The sequence below is a fragment of the Egretta garzetta genome, unplaced genomic scaffold (genome assembly GCF_000687185.1).
Source record: "Egretta garzetta isolate BGI_Z169 unplaced genomic scaffold, ASM68718v1 scaffold210, whole genome shotgun sequence".
Lineage (NCBI taxonomy): Eukaryota > Metazoa > Chordata > Aves > Pelecaniformes > Ardeidae > Egretta > Egretta garzetta.
This window is the reverse complement of record NW_009258218.1, coordinates 1,325,095-1,346,977: the sequence shown is the minus strand read 5'-3', so window position 1 is coordinate 1,346,977 and position 21,883 is coordinate 1,325,095. Positions and strand designations below refer to the sequence as shown.

At 37.5% G+C, this 21,883-nt stretch overlaps 1 protein-coding gene across 1 annotated transcript in view; it reads left to right on the top strand.

Annotated features, from left to right (window-relative positions):
• The window catches only part of MEOX2 (mesenchyme homeobox 2), a 53,449-nt gene extending 31,983 nt beyond the window's left edge, over nucleotides 1-21,466 (top strand). The window contains exons 2-3 of the mRNA XM_009648880.2: nucleotides 8,064-8,236; nucleotides 21,242-21,466. Coding sequence (XP_009647175.1) covers nucleotides 8,064-8,236; nucleotides 21,242-21,466 — 398 coding nt within the window. The remainder of the gene's footprint in view (nucleotides 1-8,063; nucleotides 8,237-21,241) is intronic.
• Nucleotides 21,467-21,883: the final 417 nt, after the last annotated feature.

The window sequence follows — 21,883 nt, the reverse complement described above, 5'->3', positions numbered from 1 at the left end:
TAAAAGAAATTGAAGTCTATTTGCATATGGTAAAACACAATGAATGGTTATTAGAAGGTTATTTACAAATTCACAATGAAGATTTATTGTAATGGTATCTGAAAACTAAATAACTGAGATCTTTACATGGACTAACAAGTTTGTAACACCTCATTAAAAGTGTCTTACTCACAAATTCAAAGAATAATATCCACAAGGTCTGAACTTTCTAAGCAACAGAATTATCAGCAAGAGCTGACTGCCATTTGGGAAGCAGACATCACTAGTTTTGCGGTGGAATGTACCGCTGCTTTAAATGCAAAGGACTTTGAATGTAAATTTGAAAACATGTAAAACTAATGGCCATTTATATAAAGAAGTTAATGTAGAAACAGTGTTTGTAAAATGCATTACTTGACATATGTTCCCATCCCCACTGTAGTTTGGATTCTTAATATTAACTCCGGCAGTCTGGCTTTACAGAGAAAAATATAATATAACTATTTTCATGATATTTAAATTCTAGATAGCACGTGCAGGATACATACTGATATAATTTATATATATATTTCCTACCAGCAAGTCACTGTAACATATTTTTCCATTCCTTAGCCTCATCTCTGTTTTTGCTGGCAATATCTTAAGCTAAATATTTAGTAATTTATGTCATATAAAATGGAGCAACCTCAACTATATTTTAACTATGACAGAGGCAGACCTGCATACACTTGTGAGAAAGCATCTCCTTAACAAGCTCACTGGCCAAAAGGATTAAATCATCTAGAGTGCATTCTTTATCATTCAAGTAGTCTAGGGTTTTTTTTTCGGACAGGAATTAAATATGGCCTTTTGTTAAACCTGACTCCCAGGACACTGCCTATGTTGCCTGCTCTAATATTTTTAGCAGGACAAAGGTCTCCCTGCTTCACAAAGCTAAAATGAAAACTGCAACCCTGCATTTTAGGGAGATAAGACTTGTTGAGGGGTCATTATCTAACTAAGTTCTGTGTGTCATATGCTCTTTTCTTAAGCAGCCACTTCCCTACAGTTTGTAGCGCTTTAGATCTTTCATGTACCATCTTTGCAGAAAAAAAATCTAGTTTCCTAAGTATTATTTACAATAAAATAGGGACAAAAGGAGTATTTTAATGCCTCTTTGGAGTTCTGATACAGCTGCTGTTCAGGGAAGGGACTTTCATCAGACCGATGATGATGACTGAGGCATGCACAGTGTTTGGGGTGGGTTTGGTTGCTCTTCACTTTTATTCTGCTTCCTTTGGGTAGGGAAGAGCCTCTGTGGGAGATGTCTAGGAGGTGAGACTCAAGGGAAGGAAGATTATATAAACTTCTATCTCAACTGTTTTCTTCACTTGGATGTCTTTGTTCCAAGAGGCTTCTGCATGGAAAATTTCTTCGTTTAATTTTGTAGGTTAACTCTTACTCAGGAGGACTCACCGCTAATCTGTGAGGGAATGGTGCTGGCAGCTCTCACCTTCATTTAATGAAGCTCTTCTACATTAAAGCAGATTATACAAATGGTTCAGTAAATAGGCAAACAATTGCCATGTGTATGTAACTTGGTGCTGCATATAAGAGATGTTTTCTCCAGATCTCCAAATGGGAATTGGAAGTCCCACTGGATAAAGTCCTATTAAAATGCAGCCTGTAAAGTTTCTGTAAGGGAAATCCTGTGTCTCCTGTCCTAACATAAGCTGTAATTGTACAAACATTTGGGACTGAGAGTAGTGTCTTCCACATGAAGTTCATATGAGAGAATTCATATGTTTTCTTCCATATTTCCATGGCTTGAAGAAATAACAAGCACATGCTATATAGTTAGATCCATCAGATGACCTGGCAGAAGCACATCTTTTCCAGCATAGGTATTTTCAAGAACCTGCAACATTAGCTATCACAGTGTTACGAGTCAGTGTTTCCAATACTGCAGTGTAATTCCTAGACTTGTACTCTCAGGAGGCAGTAATAACAAAAAAAGTTGGCAGCAACAACTAGTAGGTAATGGTTTAGGATGGTATATAGTGTGTTTCAGAATACCCACAGGTTTTGCTGTGCCAGTTCATGTTTTTTTTGGGAGTGGATATGAGGCTGTTTTAAATTGTAAATTGTCACAGACTGGCTTAGAAAACATTAACTCAATAAGCAAACAAAAGTTTGCTTTCATTAGAATGAAAAGGATTCATGTAATTTTGACATTGTACTTGTGCTACTGTGCAGCTTTGCCCATTTGCACATGCAGAGTTGTGAATTGTGGCAATGACGATGCTGTTTGTTCCAATTTTCAGAAAGAATTCTCTAAATACATTTAGTGAATTGCAGTTCCAGAAATACTTTTAATGATATTCGCAAAAGAGGCACTGAGATTTAAGTGATTTGGAACTGTACATGTAACTGAGGAAAATCTTCTAATATTATTTAAATTACTTTAAAAGGAAGAAAAATTATGAAACAAAAATAGATTCATTTACTCTGCAGCATTTGGTTGCGTAGTCTCAACTGGTGCAGATAAGAGTAGGTGCATCAAAGTAAGCATAACTCTGTAGTTTTGTATAGCCCAGGAGTTAGCTAATTTTTTTTTGGTACAAAGATTATATTCAAAAGTAGGGAGTAAAGATTTAAATTAGGATCCTGCAAAGCAATGGGCAATGTTTTGGACATAGGGTAAGTTTACATATGAATGCTGAGCAACTTTGAGATGAAAATAGAAAAAAATGTCATGGAAAAACTGCGTAGTATTCTCTACTAAATGTCAAAAGTGTTTCAAAGTGACTATTTCTGGGTAAATCTTGTTCTCACACGTAGTTGCTGGCAAAACAATAGGAACCATATGGAGACCTTTATGCCAGCTCCTTGCTGCTGTCTCAGTGAAGTATTTCATTTTGTCAGAAAATATAATTAACTATAAAGCATCAGAAACAATTAGTTTAGGCAATTCAGCTGTATACTAGTATACCAGTACATACTTCTGACCGTTAAAAAATATAGTTGTCCTCCACGCAATATCCCTTTGCAACTGTAACAGTACAAAGTTGCCAATTTTCTTCACAGGCATTTCAGATTAATGATATTTTCTTAGATTATTGCTCTGATACTGAAGTACTTTTTCCTAAGTTCATATTGCCAGTATCTTGGTTATCACTGAATAACATATCATTGTTGTGTCCTATTGATGTTTAGAACCTCTAAAGCTTTTGTTTACACGTTAGTGATTTAAACAAATGTAGAGGAATTGTTTGGAAGAAATGCTCTTTCATGCAGCATTAAACTATTCAGAAGTCACAAGCTTTTTGCTTTGATTACTTTGAATAGATTGTTTCATTTTAAAGTAAATAACCATGTAGTAGTTCTTTGCAAACATTTGAACAACGTTTAGAGGCAGGTATGCAATTAAGAATATTTAATTTAGCCAACTTCACTATAAATTTCCAGTGAAATAAATTTAGGAACAGGTTGTTCATGATAGAAGCTTTCTGAGAACAAGTGTTGGAAGATGTGAGTGAAAGCTGAAAACCTGGACATTGAATAACAACTCCAGGGGTGAAATTCCAATGGCCTTCTTGTCGCAAATCATTAGTGGTTATTGTCACTACTCACTGTCACTATGGATATCAGGATTTGAAAACCATCTGCAACTGCTAATAGAGCACCAATTTTTGAAAATTCTTGTCTGGGATCTTCCATTGCAGGTATGAACTGAGAGTTCATTTCTGTCTGAGAAATGAAGGTGCGCCAGCTCTTCAACTAATCCAAGAAAAAACAGCAGGACCTTCCTGCACATTTTGCCTGTGATTCTGATCCTACCCAGTTAGCAGCAGATCTTTCTGTCACGGATATTCTGACCAGTCTCTATTCCCTGTTCTGTGACCAGTCTTTTTTTCCTAGGCATTCATCAAAAGCAAGAATACCAAAATGACGACTTTTCATGTTCTACACATAGCAGTTAGATCCTATGTTTGCTTGGTATGCTTCATCTCTCAGTGATGTAGAGAGAAGGAAATAGGAACTCTGGCAGGACAATACAAATGTTGGCGTTAACAGCAATCCTTTCCTTAGAGTAAAGTAAAAGTAAGTTTTGAGGGTGGGGAATAATGCAATTAGTAATGATTTTTTGAAAAAAAAAAAAAAAAAGAGGTATTGTTAAACTCAGGAAAAATCTAATCCTCCAAAGACCTGTAGAACAGTCATTTATAGCTTTGAATGTCTTTCCAGATGGTACCTTCTACATCAGTTACCAACAAGCATTTTTGTCTAACAGGAGATTAGTATTGAATATTTTAAACAAATTAAATAATTTATTAATTAAATACTATTCAATTATTAAATATTATTTTAAATATAGATGCTGCCTGGACTTTCTGAAAACTGATAGAAACAGTTCTGAGAAAGAGGTATGACCTGCATCCGTCAAAGCAATGTTTAACTGCCTACGTTACTTGACATCCAAAGAACAAAGGTTTGCAAAAGGGAGACTGATAAGGTACAAATACCTGCATGTAGGCTACATCTTCTGAGAGCGTGCCAGAATTTGTCTGGGAGAAGGTGGAAAACAGACAATATAGATTGCTGTATTTTTCATCAAGTGGTTTGTACCATCTGTATATATTTTATGTGCGCCTTTTGAGAGGCAAGGAGTGTAACTTAGATCGCCCTAGGCTTTGTTCTCTGCCTCGACACCTACCATTTGGCATAAGATGTAGCCAGTAGAAGAAAACTAAGGTTGCTGGGACTTTTTTCTTGTCTTAGTTGCAACAGCTGCAAAACAGATGTAGGCGACGTGAGTCCTGCCAAAAACCTTTTCCAAGTCTCCCACCCATTTTCCACCAAAGAGAAGCTGGTCAGGTGATATGAACAGAGACCTGAAGGTCAGAACGAGAAGGGAGCTCCCAGTCCTGGCTCTATAGAGGCTGTTAAAAAGAAACAATCAGAAAACCTAGATTTACCGCTTTGGAAATTAAACCAACCAAAATTTCTAAAATTACTGTTCCAAGTAGTATGATGTCAATAGGAAATAAAAGGCAATCTGTACATGAACCACGGCAACACTGCAGCAGAGAGGGTCAGATAACAGCAAGAGTTTATAACTGGTGTTCACCTAATTAGCATCCGTCTAAGTTTCTTTTTAGATATATTTTCAGTATCTCAAATACATTAAGCAAATACAATTGTCTTGCTGGCCAGATCTTTGCTGAAACAGACTTCCTAGTATTGCAGTTGTTCTGTTGTGTGAACCTCAGTACTGAGAGGGAGTCAGCTTTCTGTGTACCCATTTCAGGTTTCTGTGTACCTCTTCAACTTTTGCTTTCAATGACATTTGAATATATCGTGGGGTTTTTCAGAGTATCTTGGCTATTACAAATGCATTAAATGACATTCACAACAAATAAATAAAAACCTGAAACTTTTCTGACTGTGTCAGTCTGCTGATGAAATGATACTGCTGACAAAACTGTGGCTTCCAGGCACTTACACTCCAGCATTGACTTATAGGTAGTATCCAGCAATGGCAGAAATGTCTAAATAATCAGTTGTCCAAGCATGCTTCTATTTACACAGAATCTCTGTGGGCTAGCATTGCTAGCAGTGCTGAATCCTCTGTGCTGGCAGAGGTGAAGGACAAATGCTACTCATGCAGTTACATTTCCCTTTCCTTACATCAGTATCCCCAGGAACCTGGAATTTAGATGCTAAGCACATCTTTAAACTGGGAACTCAGGGCCATGAGTATTACCCTGAACGATGACTTGGCTCATTATGCTTTTACTGGCTGTACAGTAATTCTGTTTTCCTTATGGAATCATCTTCTTGCAGAAAAATTGTTTGTGTTATACGGCTCACTCACTTACAGAGATCAGTATCCTCCTGGGAGACGTACTCCTGAAGTTTTTGCCTTTGACCATTCACAATAGCAGTAGCTACCACGGTTTTACACATTTGACCCCACTTTCTGTTGCATTTGCAGGCTTATGTCTTAATTTCTAGTATTTAATTTTCAATATGCTGTCAGTGTCATCTGTAGGTGCATTACTTCTATTTAAGGTCACAACCTTTAGTTTGGAAACCAGTGACCCATGGGTCTTTCTTACAGAAAGTACTGACAAGGGAAGACTTCTTGGCTCATGGCCTCACATGGGCACAGATTTACCAAGAGAGTTAAGAGGACTTTAGCAATGGCTTGCATGAAATACATTTCCATGTTGTACTGAAGATAAGCAGTTTGCACACCCACCTGCTTTCAAACATGTATGAAACATGTCTCTGGTGGTATAAGAATGGTAAGTCCGAATGCTAAGAACAATGAGTTAGGTATCTCTCTTCAGTTATTCATTGGAATACTGATATAGGGGTTTAAGTATTTAAATTCAGGTCATCTACATAGTATTTGGACTTTATGATGAGGCGGCAGACAAGGAAATTTCAAGGAAGAAAAGCAATGTGCACACTCCTGCAATGAAAAAATGAGGAGAGAAGTTATAGTGACTCTAGTTTGCCAAGTAGTATGAAGGAAGAAATGTGGACTTCTAGGTTTAAGGTGGTTTTGATCTGTCAAGTTTTCTATGTTGAGTTTGGCTAATGGACCTTGGCCCCACACTGTAGTCAATGGGTGCACCATCTAATGGGGTCTTATCCTAGAAAATCCCTGCTCCAGTTGTGGCTGAACACCTCCCAGACCCACTCAACAACATTATTGGATACCCTCAGTCATACACACTAGCAGAACAACCATGTGTGAAGCAAAGTTCTGTGTGTCATGTCAGAAAAATTTAAGAGGTTTGGTGATTTGAATCCATTGGCTTTAAAACATTTTAAATTAATGACTATAGCACTGAGTCAAACAACAACAGTTCTCATAAAAAAAAAAAAAAGAAAAAAAAAAAGAGTTCCCTTCCCAGCAACAGAGTAAGTGACAAAAAGTGAAAACATAGATAGTTGACTGTAGTTCTGAAACCAGACCCACTGGCCAGTTGGACAGTCTCAGGCATGTAGATGATTCATCTGACACAGAGTCCCAGGGAGTGATTTCTTGCGGGCCTGTTCATTTGGATGTTGATGCAGGTTTCTATTTAAATCAGCAGCTGAAGTGTGAATTTGTCTGTGACATTTTTAAGATGGCTCATGAGGCCAGAATTTGACTAATGATACTCCTACTGATCTCCTGCTAATTTTGGATTTATAGGTGTTGTATCATACCCAAACTTATGAATGTCTGGTCCATTTTTTTTCTTTCCACTCTCTCGTTCTCTGTTTTCTACTTTTTTTTTTTAATTTTTTTTTTTACAGTTTGTTCTCCTTTCATTTACTTAAACAGACTTAACTGACAGCAACACAATGACTGTCACTGAGTTCAGTAGTTTGGCTCAGGACCAAATTTACCTGTTTCTGAGACTAAAAGGCATGAGGAGGGTGGCAATGAAACTTTCATCAAAGCTTCTCTGATTGTGGCCAAAGTGTTCCTTAGGTAATGAGCTGTACTGGTAGCAAATTTCCTATGCTGATACCAGCTGTGGCATAACCTCCCTACCTGCACCTTGGTATGAGCAGGAGATCCCATTATCACATGGAATGTGCTCACCAATTTCTTTTTGATGTGTGTTGAATTTCCTATGCTTTGTCTGTTACCTTCCCCTGACAATGTGTTCTTTAAAGTAGATTGTTGTCTTAAAGTATCAGTGAAATGATAGGCGAGAGATATTCTTGAACTATTACTCATTAAGACACTAGTCAAACGATACACATCCTGTACTGGTTGGATGCACTGAGAGTTGCCAGAAGTGGGAAGGAGTTGAAGCTTTGCAGAAATTCTACAGAGAACTGTTAGGAAATGAAACACTGCAAGGTTTTAAGCCAAAGTTTGGTGTGCATGAATGGAAGCAACAGATCACGTCTGTCAGAATTACTGCTGCTTTCCTGATTTACAGTGAAGAATCCATAGGTATGAAGGCAAGGTTGTGTTTCTGAGAGAAGAAAGTTTGAAGAATGTAACTTAAGCACATTGTTATCTTTGGGCTTGTTTCCTATTTAGCTGTACACTTGTGATTACTTCCATTTTTTCATCTTTTATTTTTCAGACTCCCAAGAAGGAAACTACAAGTCAGAGGTCAACAGTAAACCCAGGAAGGAAAGGACAGCTTTCACCAAGGAGCAAATCAGAGAGCTAGAAGCAGAATTTGCTCATCATAACTATTTGACCAGGCTGAGGAGATATGAGATAGCAGTAAACCTCGACCTCACTGAAAGACAGGTACTGATGCAAAATAACGGACTTTAAATGCTTGCCCAGTAATCACCAGTGGATAGTAGCTCCTCACAGTAGAGTTCTTGTTTATATTATTAATAGATATGTTGATATATCAGAAAGAATGTTTATAGCAAAATGAGATACATTTATTAGCTCTGTTATGCAAATGATTTATGGTTTTATATGTACCAGCTACAGATTAGTTTCATCTAGTAGACAGAGGTAGAAGGTAAAAGCACAGTAATATATCTGTTAAACTGGTGCACATCTTTTCTAATCTGTCCACACTGATGTGGCTGAAGAAGTGGTAAGTCCCAAATACTGCATGCACAAGCAGTTGATTTGATTGCATGTTACAAATATGAGCATCTTGTTTTAGTCTATTAAATATATGCAGTTGCCATTTGTCCAGAGTTTCTGAACATCCTGTTTCCAGATGGCAGCAAGAATGGGAACACCAGCAAAACTGGAATACAGGCATTTTTAACCACTTTATCTTACCCTGCACTGTGAAAGCAGAGGAGACAATGGAATTTCTTATCACTGTTACTGGTTTCCTGCTCACCAAACCCTGGTCCGGGAAACACTTCTGTATGTGCTCAAGTTTCATCATGCATGTTGTCACATTGATTTCTAATGGAAATACTCATGTTGAGCATGTACTGAAGTGTTTCAGGATCCCATCCCAACACACTAAATAGGTAGTCACGTCACATTTCAAATAATAATTACATCAACATAAGCATTTAAAAAATGTGTTTTAGTAAAGACATTTAGAATACTGGACTCAAGTACACCAAATCTGATGAAATACTATCTACAGTTTTATCATTAAAATTGGAAGTTTTTTGCCCACTGATAGACAGCCATCCTTTCTTCAGGAATCAATATTAGATTGAGGGACTGCTTTAGATACAATCAGTAAGATGGTGATATATTCAAGAGAAGGTATCAGAGTAGCACCATGATTTGTGAACTCTAGACATGAGAAGTTTTGTCATTTTCTTGAGTTTCATTAACACCTGCTATAAGTAGACATCTCGGTGAAAATCCAGCCTTTTCTATACACATGAACTCACATTTACTAACACAAGCAAATAGGTTTTTTTCTTTGAAGGCTTCTAGAAGATGGCTGTCCCTTCCAGCTTGTCAAGAAGAAGCCAGGAATTTCTGTTGTTTGACTTGAACATATTGTCAGGTTCCACTGGGGTCATTTTCAGTTACTTAAATATGCTTGCTATATTTCTAAAGCACACCATTCTGTATCAAACAATTGATAAAATGTTGCCTTTTTCATTTCCACTGATTAAGGTAAACCTAGACAATTAGATTAACTTCCACACTTGATTTTGGCAGCTCAGGGGAGGAGGAATGACTTCTTGTCTCACTCACAAAGGTAGAGTTGGTGTAGAATTGAGCAGAGATAAATAAATTTTTAAAAATATCTGCTGGACAATTTGATAGGAACCAGTCAGCTGAATTCAGAAAACATATCCCCATATTTAATAGTGGTGAATTTGGCCTGGAATTTAACTATTCTCCCTGATAAATTATGTATTCTTTTCTTCAAAGATCAGGTTGAGTAGTACAACTAAATGAAGAGACAGTTCACTATCCTAAAGGAAATAGCTAAACTAAAAGCATTTAACATACTGAAAAGGGACAGGTAAATATAGAATATTGTCTCTGGAGGAGAAAAGGCAGCCTGTGCTACACAAGTGCAGAGAATTCACTTAAGTCATGGGAGCTCTTGCTGTTTTCTAGCTGTCACATAATGTCCATTCTAAGCATTCTGCTGAAAATTGTGATAATTTCTATAGAATTATAATTAGTCTATCTAATTATGTAATCTAATTCTTCTCTGCTTCCCCAGATAATCACAGTGACAACTGAGCTGCTAGAGATAACTCCCTTCCTTCCTTCCTTCCTTCCTTTCTTCCTTCCTTCCTTCCTTCCTTCCTGCCTTCCTGCTTAAAGCCACCCTTGCTTACAAAAGGAAAGGATTAAGATTTTTAGCTTGATAGAGTCCAGTTCTGTATCTTGGCACAATACAATGGTTTGAGAGAAAAAAAAAAAGATAGCATAAAAACTCTATCATTAATTGAAAACAACAAGACTATTGAGAGGAAATTCTGGAAGTATTTTTTCAGTTTCTGAATCATACTAAGCTAAGTAATGATGTCACCTCTAATGTTGTCAATTAGAAATGTCTATCTTAAATCAAATATATTGCTTTGATGGAAAAATGGTGTAAACAGGCATGGAACTTCGTGTGGGTTGCCATGGTATATGGAATTCTTCAGAATTCAAATGCAGTAAATCAGAAGGCTTGAATTCTTCTTGCATACTTGTTTTACATTACTATTCCTTCAGTGAATTAAAAAAAATACTCCAGGGTGAACCTGGTGTGAGTCTAATATTTCTTTTTTTTCCAGTTAAGAGACTGAACTCATATTCAGGACCTGTCTTTCCATCATTAGCAGAATGAATGAGTATTCTTGAGTGGGATAACAGCACTTGTTTGTTCACTTACTACTGTTATTACTTTCTTTTACTAGCTGTCCCAACAGAGGAGATCATGTTTGATACCTGTCTTAAACAGATGCAACAAATCCAGTCCTTTCTCTAAAATCATTATGACTGAATTAAAATAGATTGATGGAATTCCAAAAAAATACTCTCCAGTGAGGTAACATTTTTAGAAAATTACTGTTTCTGGAGCAGTTTTCCTTTACTATTTTTCCCCCAAAGGCTGCACTGCAGAAAACGGTACCTAATAGGCAGTAGTTCCTTTGTTTGCAATAAGTGAACACACAAGTGATAAACTTGACCTCATCACAGGATGTAGACCTATTTGTGTTGGAAGCTCTCTTGATCTCTCATGAAACATTGAATTTGCACACAGGGAATTGAAACTTGCTTCAGATAATACAATGACAAAAACCAGCAGTGGGTATCAGGTGAACTAACATATCTGCTTAGAAAATAGGTTTGAGAGCAGACCTAACCCCTGATGTAATGAATTGTTTAGCATAATTGTTTTTACTAGGTTTTTAAAAAATGACAAGTATCATATTATTCAGAAGGCAGAAGAACAAAAATTAATCTGGGGAAAGTATTGTTGGGTCATCCTAAAGTTACAATTTTCAGTTATTTCCCAAGATATGAGATAAATCACGGAGCCTATTATCTTAAGAAAGCTCTATCTTCCTCTTGACTATAGTGATAATTTCAACCATACGCCACAGCTTAAAAGAGGCACTGACCAACTAACACTTCATAATTACCTCTCTGGCATTTAAACAAGCTGTAGAAAAAGCCATATGTCTGACCATATTTAAAAAGCTATATAGGGGTATTAAAGTTTTCTACAGTCATCAAAGTAAGGCTCCATTTGGCTTTTGAAACAACTTACAAGATCAGTTCAAACATAAATGACTCATGGAAGGCCATTTCACGAAAATAAAAATGAAAAAGCCCCCTCACAACATATGGATCAGGAGAAGGAAGTAATCCTATCACTCCCTAAAAAAGAAACCTGAGTTACAAGACAGGAGGATGAAATGAAATAAGTGCCTCAATTGCCTAGATATTAAGAGTGCACTTTGAGAGCATTATAAGCACATCTGGTGGTAGGATGGCTCTATTATGGTATTGTAAGAATTCCAGCAGTATAGGTACATATAATTCCTGCTCCATCTCTTATAGAGTGCACTCACAATTCCTGCTCAGCCAGCAGTTAATAATTTTCAGCTGGCAGGCCTCTATTATATTTTGAAGAGCCAGTTAGACTAAAAACTATCTTAGCTCCCTAGATATTTGTAACCTTGACAAGCGCATTCTTGGCTTTTTTGTACATCCAGATAAACTTGGAGAAGGTTCCATGCAAACTTTTTAATATCTCGCTGTGGGATGAGGAGAGGAAGCAGCTGCAGTGGGGTATCAGAGGCGTGGCAAAATGGACATTTTTATGGAGTTGGTCCTGCCAAATATAGAAAGAGTAGGAGATCTTTCCACCTCGCAAGATCTTTTTGCATGGAGCTAATCAAAAGAGTAATGTTGCAGTTCTGCAGGCTAGCTAAGGTTACCGGAATAAACAGTCCAAATATGTAATGCTTCTCTTTGCCAACATAAACGGAAAATCCCACCTAGTCAGATTAAATTCTGCTGATGGCAATGAGAAGGTTTATTTCTTCTTAACTCTAATTTCCAATACCCACCCAGAAGCCACCAATCATTTATAGAAGGCCTGAAGCATTGATTTTGCACAAAGGACAAAATTTTGTCAAAATGAAGAATGCTTTTGCATCTGTGTTTGACTTCCATGTATGTGGTACCAACACGGGATGAGTGGCAAAGGAAGAAGCTTTGTAATGCCTTTTTATACCAGAAGGAGAAGCAGGCAGCATTGTTATTTATATGCATTTGGGCAATGTTGGTATAGTATCTAGGGCAATGGGGCCATAACCCACACTGCAGCACTGCATTGTTATGACTATACAAATAATAAATAACGTTTTCCATCAGAAGAATTTCCTCCAGACCAGGTTACCTCAATCCTTCATCACAAGTGACTTCATTAAAATCCTTTTCAGCATCTCAGAGCTCAGGGGAGGCTAATCACTGCATTTTGTAGGCTTGACTGGTAAGGTAAGTGTAGCTCCCCTTAGTTACCTGTGTGAGAAACCAGGGATTTCAATGTTCCTCAATTAGGTGTTTGTTCTGAACCACCTCTGGAAGAGTCAATGTCTCTACATGCATAACACAGCATGACTAGTTTCCTACTTTAGGAAGTTAGATTTCTAAGGTTAGGTGGTGAAATTATTCCCATGTATACTTTCAAACAAAATCAAACAATGCATTGTTAGGACAAGCTTGACCATGTCTGTCTGATTTATTGTGCTGTCACATCTTCTCTGAAAGGCAGCTGCTCATTCCAAGCTTCCATGTGTTAAGCACTCTCTACACACACTATAATAATGAGCCTGTGTGGCTTGAAATCCTTTGGATTGTTTGTCTTATTTAAAGTAACACTCTTAATAAAATAAAACTCACTAATACTTTTATATTTGTCTTGAGCAATATAAATACCAGCGGTAAGAGTTACTGATCTAACTCAGTTTGTTCTTTCCTAGGAAAGAATGCTGCTGGAAACTTAATTATGACTCATGCCTAATTTTGATCTATACAATAATTATTAAAAAAAAAGTAATTTGCAAAGCTTCAAACAGATTATTTACTTTTGCGGTATTGATTGAATTCAAACAAGCAATTCCATGGGCAAAGATCCGAGTGTCTCAAGCTGTTAATTGTGAATGGACCCTACACCTGCAGAGAAACCCTGTGGGGTTCAGGGTGGGGAGAAACCTCTGTCTGTGCCAAGCTGCATATGAAAGAGAGACAGAAATATTAGCAGCTCATACGGCTCTGCTGTTCCCTACCCCTACCTTTTCTTAGACACAAGTCAGGGAAGATGCAGCTTCTTCTGTTGCCTGTTTAAAGAGATAGGAACTATTTAGGTTAGTCATTTATGGTCAGTTTAAAAAACAGAGAGAAGAAATCAGCGAGGGACAAATGGTATTGGAGAGGTACAAATGAACATCTAGAATAAAGGAGATTTTTTTAATGCAGGGCATTGAAAAATGTAGAATCTCTTTCTGGTTTCACTAGTTCCTTCTCCTCAAGGCAGGCCCTGCTGAAAACAGCTGCAACTTCTTGAGGCTTACTAGCTTTAAAACTGGACGTTGATTTTGAGGCTAGTTTACCATCAAAAGACTCCAGACTTGCTTGTTTTGGAATGCAAAAAGGTCCCTCCAGTTTTCAAGCCATGAACTAGTCTAAGTGAATACAAATGAGGGTGCTTCTTATTTGGGCAGGGAGATGGCTTCCATAGCCATAGAGCCCTAGAGGATTGCCATGGGCTAGTAGTCAGAGGTTGCTTTCTGTAGAGTCCCCCTTCTTGACATTTGCCTTTCTTCATACTGAAGTAGTAGCAGAAAAAAGCATCAACATACTTAGCCAAAAGCCAGGCTTGATGATTACCCACCATCTTTTAACTTTCACACTCAGTTGATCTGTGCAAAATGGGTGCAGAATCATGCATGTTAGATTTTTTTTCTAATGAAATAGAATGTTCTACATGTGAGTAATTCATGGAGGTAAATACCTATATAAAGAGGCAAAGTTTAGCTGAAGGCAATCTTCCCCACAAATTAGTTTTCCACCATGTGTTTCTTTTGTAGATTTCTGAATATATGCAAAGAAATTAGATGAAGGTAGACTCTAAAAAGATATATTATAGGCAAATAAGGTAGAGGGAGTTCTAGCAGCAGCCCCACGGATTGCCTTTCTTTGCCTCTGGACAAAGAAGAGAGACTAATTTTATAAAAAAACCCTCCATTAGATGATGTCCAACAAGCCAGTAGGAGGAAAGAACCTGAAATAGTGTCCTGTTCTGCTTAAGTTATGTTAACCTTGAAGCCAAGTTAAGAGAGGTTTTGAATAGGGAGGGTTAGTTGTTTGATCATGAAATTAGTTTTGAAGATCACTGGTGGAGAAGGTGGCAGTTCTTTGGATGGAGTAGAGGGAGGTAAACTGAGTGCTCTCAAAGACTTCTGAAACTGGAACAAAATACTCCTATCACTGCTCTCCTCTGAAATATAATGTCTATTCCATCCCTCTCTAAACGTGGGAGGTAGAAAGGAGAATGTATCGCCTAAGCAGTACCCAAACCTCAATTGACTTCTATGTAATGAAAAACCAGAACTCACTCCTACACCTTCCTGGGTGCCAAAAGCTCCAGCTGTCCTTTGTGCACCTGCCAAAACCTCCCCTTTTTCTCAACAGCTGCTGCAAAGTCATTGTGCACATTCAGTGCAAAGTCCTGTAATGTAACATGGAGCAGATTGCTTTAAATCAGTGAGCAGGTGACTTAAGCAATTTTAATCAGAAGTTTCTGTTGCCATTCATTAATTTCCAAAGAAAAGTTAATTTTCTCCCATTCAGGTATTTTGGTACTATTTCATAATAACTAAGAAGACATTTAATACTCAGATGTATTTAAACTGGTTTTAAGCTCAAAATACATATAAGATTTTTAAGAGGGCTTTTTTTAGACTAGAAATTGGAATTCCTTTAAATCATATAAGGAAGAAAATTAAGTTTAATTGAATAAAACTACCTTAACTTAATCTCCCATATACCCAGCATGACTGAAATACAGTTGAACTATTTAAAATCTTATGTTATCTTTAGTTACTGAAGCTACTTATAACTCTGACTACCATTTCTGTAAATATTTTAAACTAATAGATTTGATTCTTCCAATCCTTATATTTATTCATAGTCTAGAACAGGAAAAGAAACTTTCCTGGGTTTACATTCCTATTTGCTTTTATAAGTTTGTTGAAAAAATTATCATGAAAATACTATCTCTGTGTATGCGAAAAAAGTAAGTTTCAGCAGTAAAGCACTAGTGATTTCTGTAAAGTTCAGGAGTTTGACTTTCTTTAAAACTTGGCAGCATAAGTGTACTATCTAAAAATAACAGGCATGTTTTCAGAGCCAAAGAAAGTTGAGAAGTAAACTTTTCAATTTTTTTGTATTTGAAAAGTCAGGGTTATTTTTTGTTATCCATACGTTTGTCTGCATTAGAGGAAAGTAAATTGACAGAATAAAAAAAAAAAAAAAGAAAAGAAAATGGACAATTGCTAACCAGGGGCAGAACGCTTAAAAAGCTTGGTGATGTGGTCTTCCTGACACATCATTTAGTTATAATAAAACATGGAATTTGGGGTATTGACTTCAAAGACTCATACTTAGAAATATGCATCCCTTATAGCAAAATAATAGTTTCAACTGGCACAGTGCTCTTGTTCCTAATTTTTAAGGTTTGCGAGATATCAGGCCTCAAATTTTAATCTCATTTGGGACTCATGCCACTAGAACCTGGAATAGAAAAACTAACTTTAGGAAAGAATCTTTCATTTCAGAAAAGAGCATTTTTAAAGATAAATGTCTTTTTTCTTAAAAGAAGAAAGATAGCAGATGGTGCAACTAAGGTAGTTTGAATTATGTCATGCTTTCATTTTCTAATCAAGAATGTCTTTATTAATAAGTAGTCATTAATTATAGAAAGTATCTGTTTAGGTTTTTCTGTAAGTACAGAATGCTAAAATCCCATGCCAAAAGGAAGTATCTGCATTCTACAGAGCATGGTTGGTCAACTGTTCTTAAAGTTACTGTGACTGAAGGTCTCTATTGAAGAAGGGGTATTAAGTCAGAAGTTTAGGTGATAAGCTCACTTGGAACCAAAATGATGTGTTCATGTTCCCATCATGAAGTTGTATTAAAGATATGCATGCAAGACAGCACATAAGGTGGCCCTTAAGTCTACTAAGGACCTGTATATCATAAGTATATAATGATTACTTTAGTAATGTAGGCACTAACAATGTTAACCCCCTTGTTTTGAATATCCTCCCATGATTCCTGCAGAGTAGACCTTAAAACAAATTGGTCACAGTGAAAGCATTTCTCTGGTACATCAGGAGATGCACAATGTGAAATCATTTACTCGTATCTTAAGTAACACTCTAATCATCAGATGTGGAGATGCAGATGCTAAACAACTTGTTGACTAAGGAAAAAGAAACTGTGCTTTCGTGCCAGTAAGCAGATGTGCTCAATAGACTGGCTCCTAAGTGCTGATTTAGAAACAGCTGTTAATGCTACCATCATCTTTAATATAGTTCATTTCCCTCCACTTCCTTTGTTTTCCATACATACATATGCTTGCTCTATACAGTTAAGTTGTGCTAGTCAGAGGGTGGAGAAGAGGAAGCGCATTTTAATAAAAAATAGGCAATCAGGACCTGATTCTGGGAGGTGGTGAGCACTCTCAGCTCCTGCTGGAGCCAACTTAGACTTGAAAAACAGCATAAAAAGGTTCATAAAACCTATGGTATCAAGTTTGTCATAGTAGATCTTTAAACTACTTTTAAAGGATATAATTTTTGCAAAGATTGTAAATGGCACAAGCTTGTTCTTTCAACGGAAAAAAGTTCGAGAGTTTTTCAAGTTCACTTCAGTAAGGGCGCTTGTTCTTTCAACGGAAAAAAGTTCGAGAGTTGATTTCAAGTTCACTTCAGTAAGGGCTTTTTTCTCTCTCTTTTATTTTAATTTTTTCTTTCTTTTTCTTTCAGTCATCTCTCCTTTCTCTCACTCTTGCTCTTTCTCTTTCTCTTCTCTCCTTTTTGTTTCTCAAGGTGTTTTGTTCTGATGCATGTTTTGTGCAACACCTGAAGTTTCAAATGCTCTGTGTGTTTGAAAAGCACAGTTTTCCATGAACCCAGATAAGCTGACACTCTGAAGTACTTCACACAAAAGTTTGCTTCACTTCCTTCCCATTACTAAAATATAGATGGATCATATATCAGTAACAACTATACCCCCCATAATTGACTCTTCAGCTCCAAAGGAAGTTCAAAATTCCAGTATCTGAATTTGATCTCTAGAGGAAATAACAAGTGAAGGACCTGTCTCATATTATTAGCACATGAGCATTAAAGACTTCATCTAGGGTCCATTGAACTCAATGGAAAAACTCACACTGACATTAGTGTACTTTGGATCAGGTCAAAAGTGGATTTCAGTACTTTATAATGGAGGACATAAATAAATATATATCAAAAATATGTAACGTATTTCCATCATGTAAGACTCCCTCTGTACATTAACGCACCAAATGACATTAAAAAGAATGCATAATATTTTCAGTAATAAACTTTACGATAAATGATTTTTAGCTTTTGAAACTAATCTTTGACATACCAGATGAAAAAATTTCATATTTGATATTCTCTTAGTAAATCAGATGCAGATTATTTGAAAGCATTAGTTAAAAAATCCTAAAGCTTTTTTTCACCTTTTTTTTTTTTTTTTTTTTTTTTTTTTAATTGTTACTATTTTCTCTTCATAGGAAGCCTGGCAGGCTACATGCCAGTCAGTACTATATATTCTCCTATGAGAGCACCAGGGTTACTCCCTTTTCCCTACGCTCAAAAGAGTGCATGCAAAGGTAGCTGGAGTCCTGTTAGCCCTACTTTCCTTAAATGTCATGTTTCCCAGACAGTGGATCACATGTAGACATAGCATGCTGGATCCTCTGAGGAATTTAGAAATGTATTTTGCACTTATGCTTGAAAAGGGAAATCATTGTCATTTAATTGATTTCTAGCAAGTAATATACAGACGCTGACCTAGACTCATCCCTGGTGGAGGCATTTCAGGGCATGGTCGGATGAGCTGGTCTGAGGGTAGATGATCTGAATGAAGAGGTACTCCCCAGCCTCTCCTCAGCTGGTCGTTACCTGGAAGCTGGTGCCACTTGGTTCTCCTGGGTTTAACGCTCAAGGAGAGAGAGACTGCTCTTGACTGTGGTTTTGTGAAGGACCTGAATTATAAAAACCAGCAGCAACAAAATACTGTAAGAAAAAAATGGAAAATAAAAAAAGAACAATTTATTAAATTGGAGTCAAAAAAGTCAAGCAAGCAGATGTGAGAATCTAGCTCTGTCTGTGAGTGGGACAGGGATGAGTGCCTGCATCAGCAGCCAGGCAGCAGTCATCCTGCTCACGTCTGTCCCACCCAGAACAGTTTCTGACAGCAACTGTAGGAGTATTAGCTTCAGTTTCCCAACTATCCAAAAATGAAATGCATACATCTGGAAGGTGTTTTGCCTGGATCTTTACTGTTCCAGTAAGTTAAAGTGAGTTGAATCCAGGTGATGCATTGAAATTTTTTTGCTTCAAATGCATCACTGTTACTTTTCTCGAAATCACTTTTTGTGTACATTATTATTTTGTTTCAGGCTTTCAAAGCTGTGACTTATTCCATGAATTTTCAAGGATGTAAAGATATCTGGAGAATGGCTTAGATCTTTTAAACATCACTCCAAGCCAGTCATTTGTCCTTATCGAATAAAGTTCTCTGGTCCCTTATTTCAGAAGAAGAGCGATAATATCTGTGACACTGGGTCGAATCCCAAGTCTATTATTTTTGATGTTTAGCTTATGACTGCGGTTGCATCTACTGAACTGTTTTGCACTAGTATAGTAGTGTCTTTCACAAGAGAAACTTCATTGTCTTAAAAAAACCCAATAATAAACAAAATGACGTCTTCACTTCCCCCAGAAAGCTGCCAAGGCTGTACTAATGCTGTACCCTTTTGAAGACACTGTTTCGATGGACACCTCTGACACATGACCCGAGCATGATAATTCCCAACATCACAGCAGCCAGTAATAAATACCTTCCCCTTTACACTTATTTCACTTTACAAGCCAGATTCTTTGGCTCTTGATGAGTTGACTAAAGGAAAGGATGTGCTGTGCTTTGAGGCTCTTAACTAACCTGGAATCATTTTGCTCTGTTCCCAAGTGATTGGCTTTAACAGCTCATGTTGGCTGTAAGAGGAATATAGAGCATAAAAAAATAAATACACCTCTCTTCCTTCCCACATACATACATACCAACAGTGACATTAACTATCAGTTCAATTGTAGTAACATTTTAATGTAAAATTCAAAGTGATAGTAAAGGTTAAACACTGCAGTGTTTCCTGGATGTATAAGACAGATTCAGCAAAGCAGCATTTTTGTGGCTCTATTACTCATGTTGTACAATATGTCCTGCTGTGCCTGTTCCTTGCTGTTTCTTTTTAAACTCTGAAACACATTCTGCTAAACGTAGCAGAGCATACACCGACATTGCAAGCTTTCTTGCTTTCTTTCCAAGGGAAAAGTTGCCGACGTTGTTTATTTTTCTGTGGAACTTTCATGCTGCACAGATACACACGCATGAGAGTTTTTAGCAGCATTAACTCTAAATGGATCAAACCCAACAGTCTTTTATTCATAGTGTTTTCAGTGACAATATTTTAAGCTGATTTGAAATCAGCCTTTAATCTGGTCTAATACATTTGACAGATGCTATGAACATCTTTTTTTTTTTTTTTTTCTTTTCTTCTCTCCACCTCCGCCCCCCCCCCCCCCCATTTCTATACAGAGAAGAGGATGAGGGGAAATGAGTTTCAGCTGGAGTGAAATCTTGGGGTTTAATGTGATTTAAATACAGATAATTTTTTAATCTTTCATGCTACGAATTTCTTTTGCATTCTCATCTGAAATTATTTGCTGATTTTGACGCAAATTTATAAATTTCTTGGCTTTGAGGGTATTTATCTGAAAACTTTGACCAGGGTCTATGGCTAAATATAGTAGAACTGAGGATCAGTCAACTAGAATCATTTAAATACATTTGTAGAATAGATAGGGAAGTCATAAGTTTTGACAGTAAGAAAAGTTCTTTCCGATACTTCAGCAACTAAACCAAAAGAGCTTTTAAAATGCTCCGCCTGAAACCTACCATCAGTTTACAGAAACAAACAGGCAGAAAGCGATGCAAACTTTTCAGTGTAAGTTCCTTTCCAAAGTAACTACCCTCTTTGAAGGGTGATTAATAGTAGTGCTGTAAGCACAAGGGGCAGCTGTATGGGTCCCTGCCAGCAGACTGGGCTCTCTGCTACCCGAGAGATAGGTTCTTCTGCGCGGTCCCTTGATGGGTACCATTTTGCCTCTGTTTCTCTGCCTGTGAAATGGCATTAATCCATTTTTCGAGAGTATGTTAACTTTTTAATGTTTGCTAAGGGCCTCTGAGATCTTCCTGTGGAGCTATCTGCTGCAGATAGACTGGCTGCTTTCTTGTGGTAACCCCTTTCCCTCCGTTGCAGTCATTATCCTCACAACCCAGGATTCAGGTCCTACCCAAAACTGGCTTGCCTGCTCCTCAGGGAAGGCTTGCTAAGCTTTTTACCATACAGACAGAAAGGCAGCATCTTGCACATGAAAAAAAAAGACAAGAGTCAAGTGCTGTGCCACAGCTAGAAAGATCATTATTACCTTCAATGACCCCATCTTTATTTTCTTCTTTTGTCTTTCTTCCACGAAGGTAAAAGTTTGGTTCCAGAACAGACGAATGAAGTGGAAGCGGGTAAAAGGGGGCCAGCAAGGGGCAGCAGCCCGGGAGAAGGAACTGGTGAATGTGAAAAAGGGCACGCTGCTCCCCTCCGAGCTCTCTGGCATCGGCGCAGCTGGTCTCCAGCACACGGGGGACTCACTAGCGAACGACGACAGCCACGACAGCGATCACAGCTCTGAGCACGCACACTTATGATACACAGAGAGTGTCCCAGCTCCGTTCTCAGGAAAGATGCTTTGCTGGCAAGCCTTACACAGGCATCGTTTACGTATGCAAGTGACTCTGGCAGTGATTTTTAAAGTTGCTATGGAAAATTCAGGCTTATTGTGTCTGCTTTTCTTGATTTTTAGATGGTTTACAGTAAGTGCCATGTCTTAAGGGTGCCTCAAGAGTGGAGAAGTGGAAGATGAACTTACTTTGAACATTCCAGATTTGTTTGTCATGTTTATGACAGCGGGCAGGTATTTTTGCTTTAGCTTGCACTGAAAATTACATTGCTCTCAACAGACGTTATATTCTGAAAACCACAGTGCCACAAAATCACTATCTAGTGGATAAGAAATGTATTTTAACTCTGTATATATTTACCTTACAGCATTTTCCTGTCTTCAC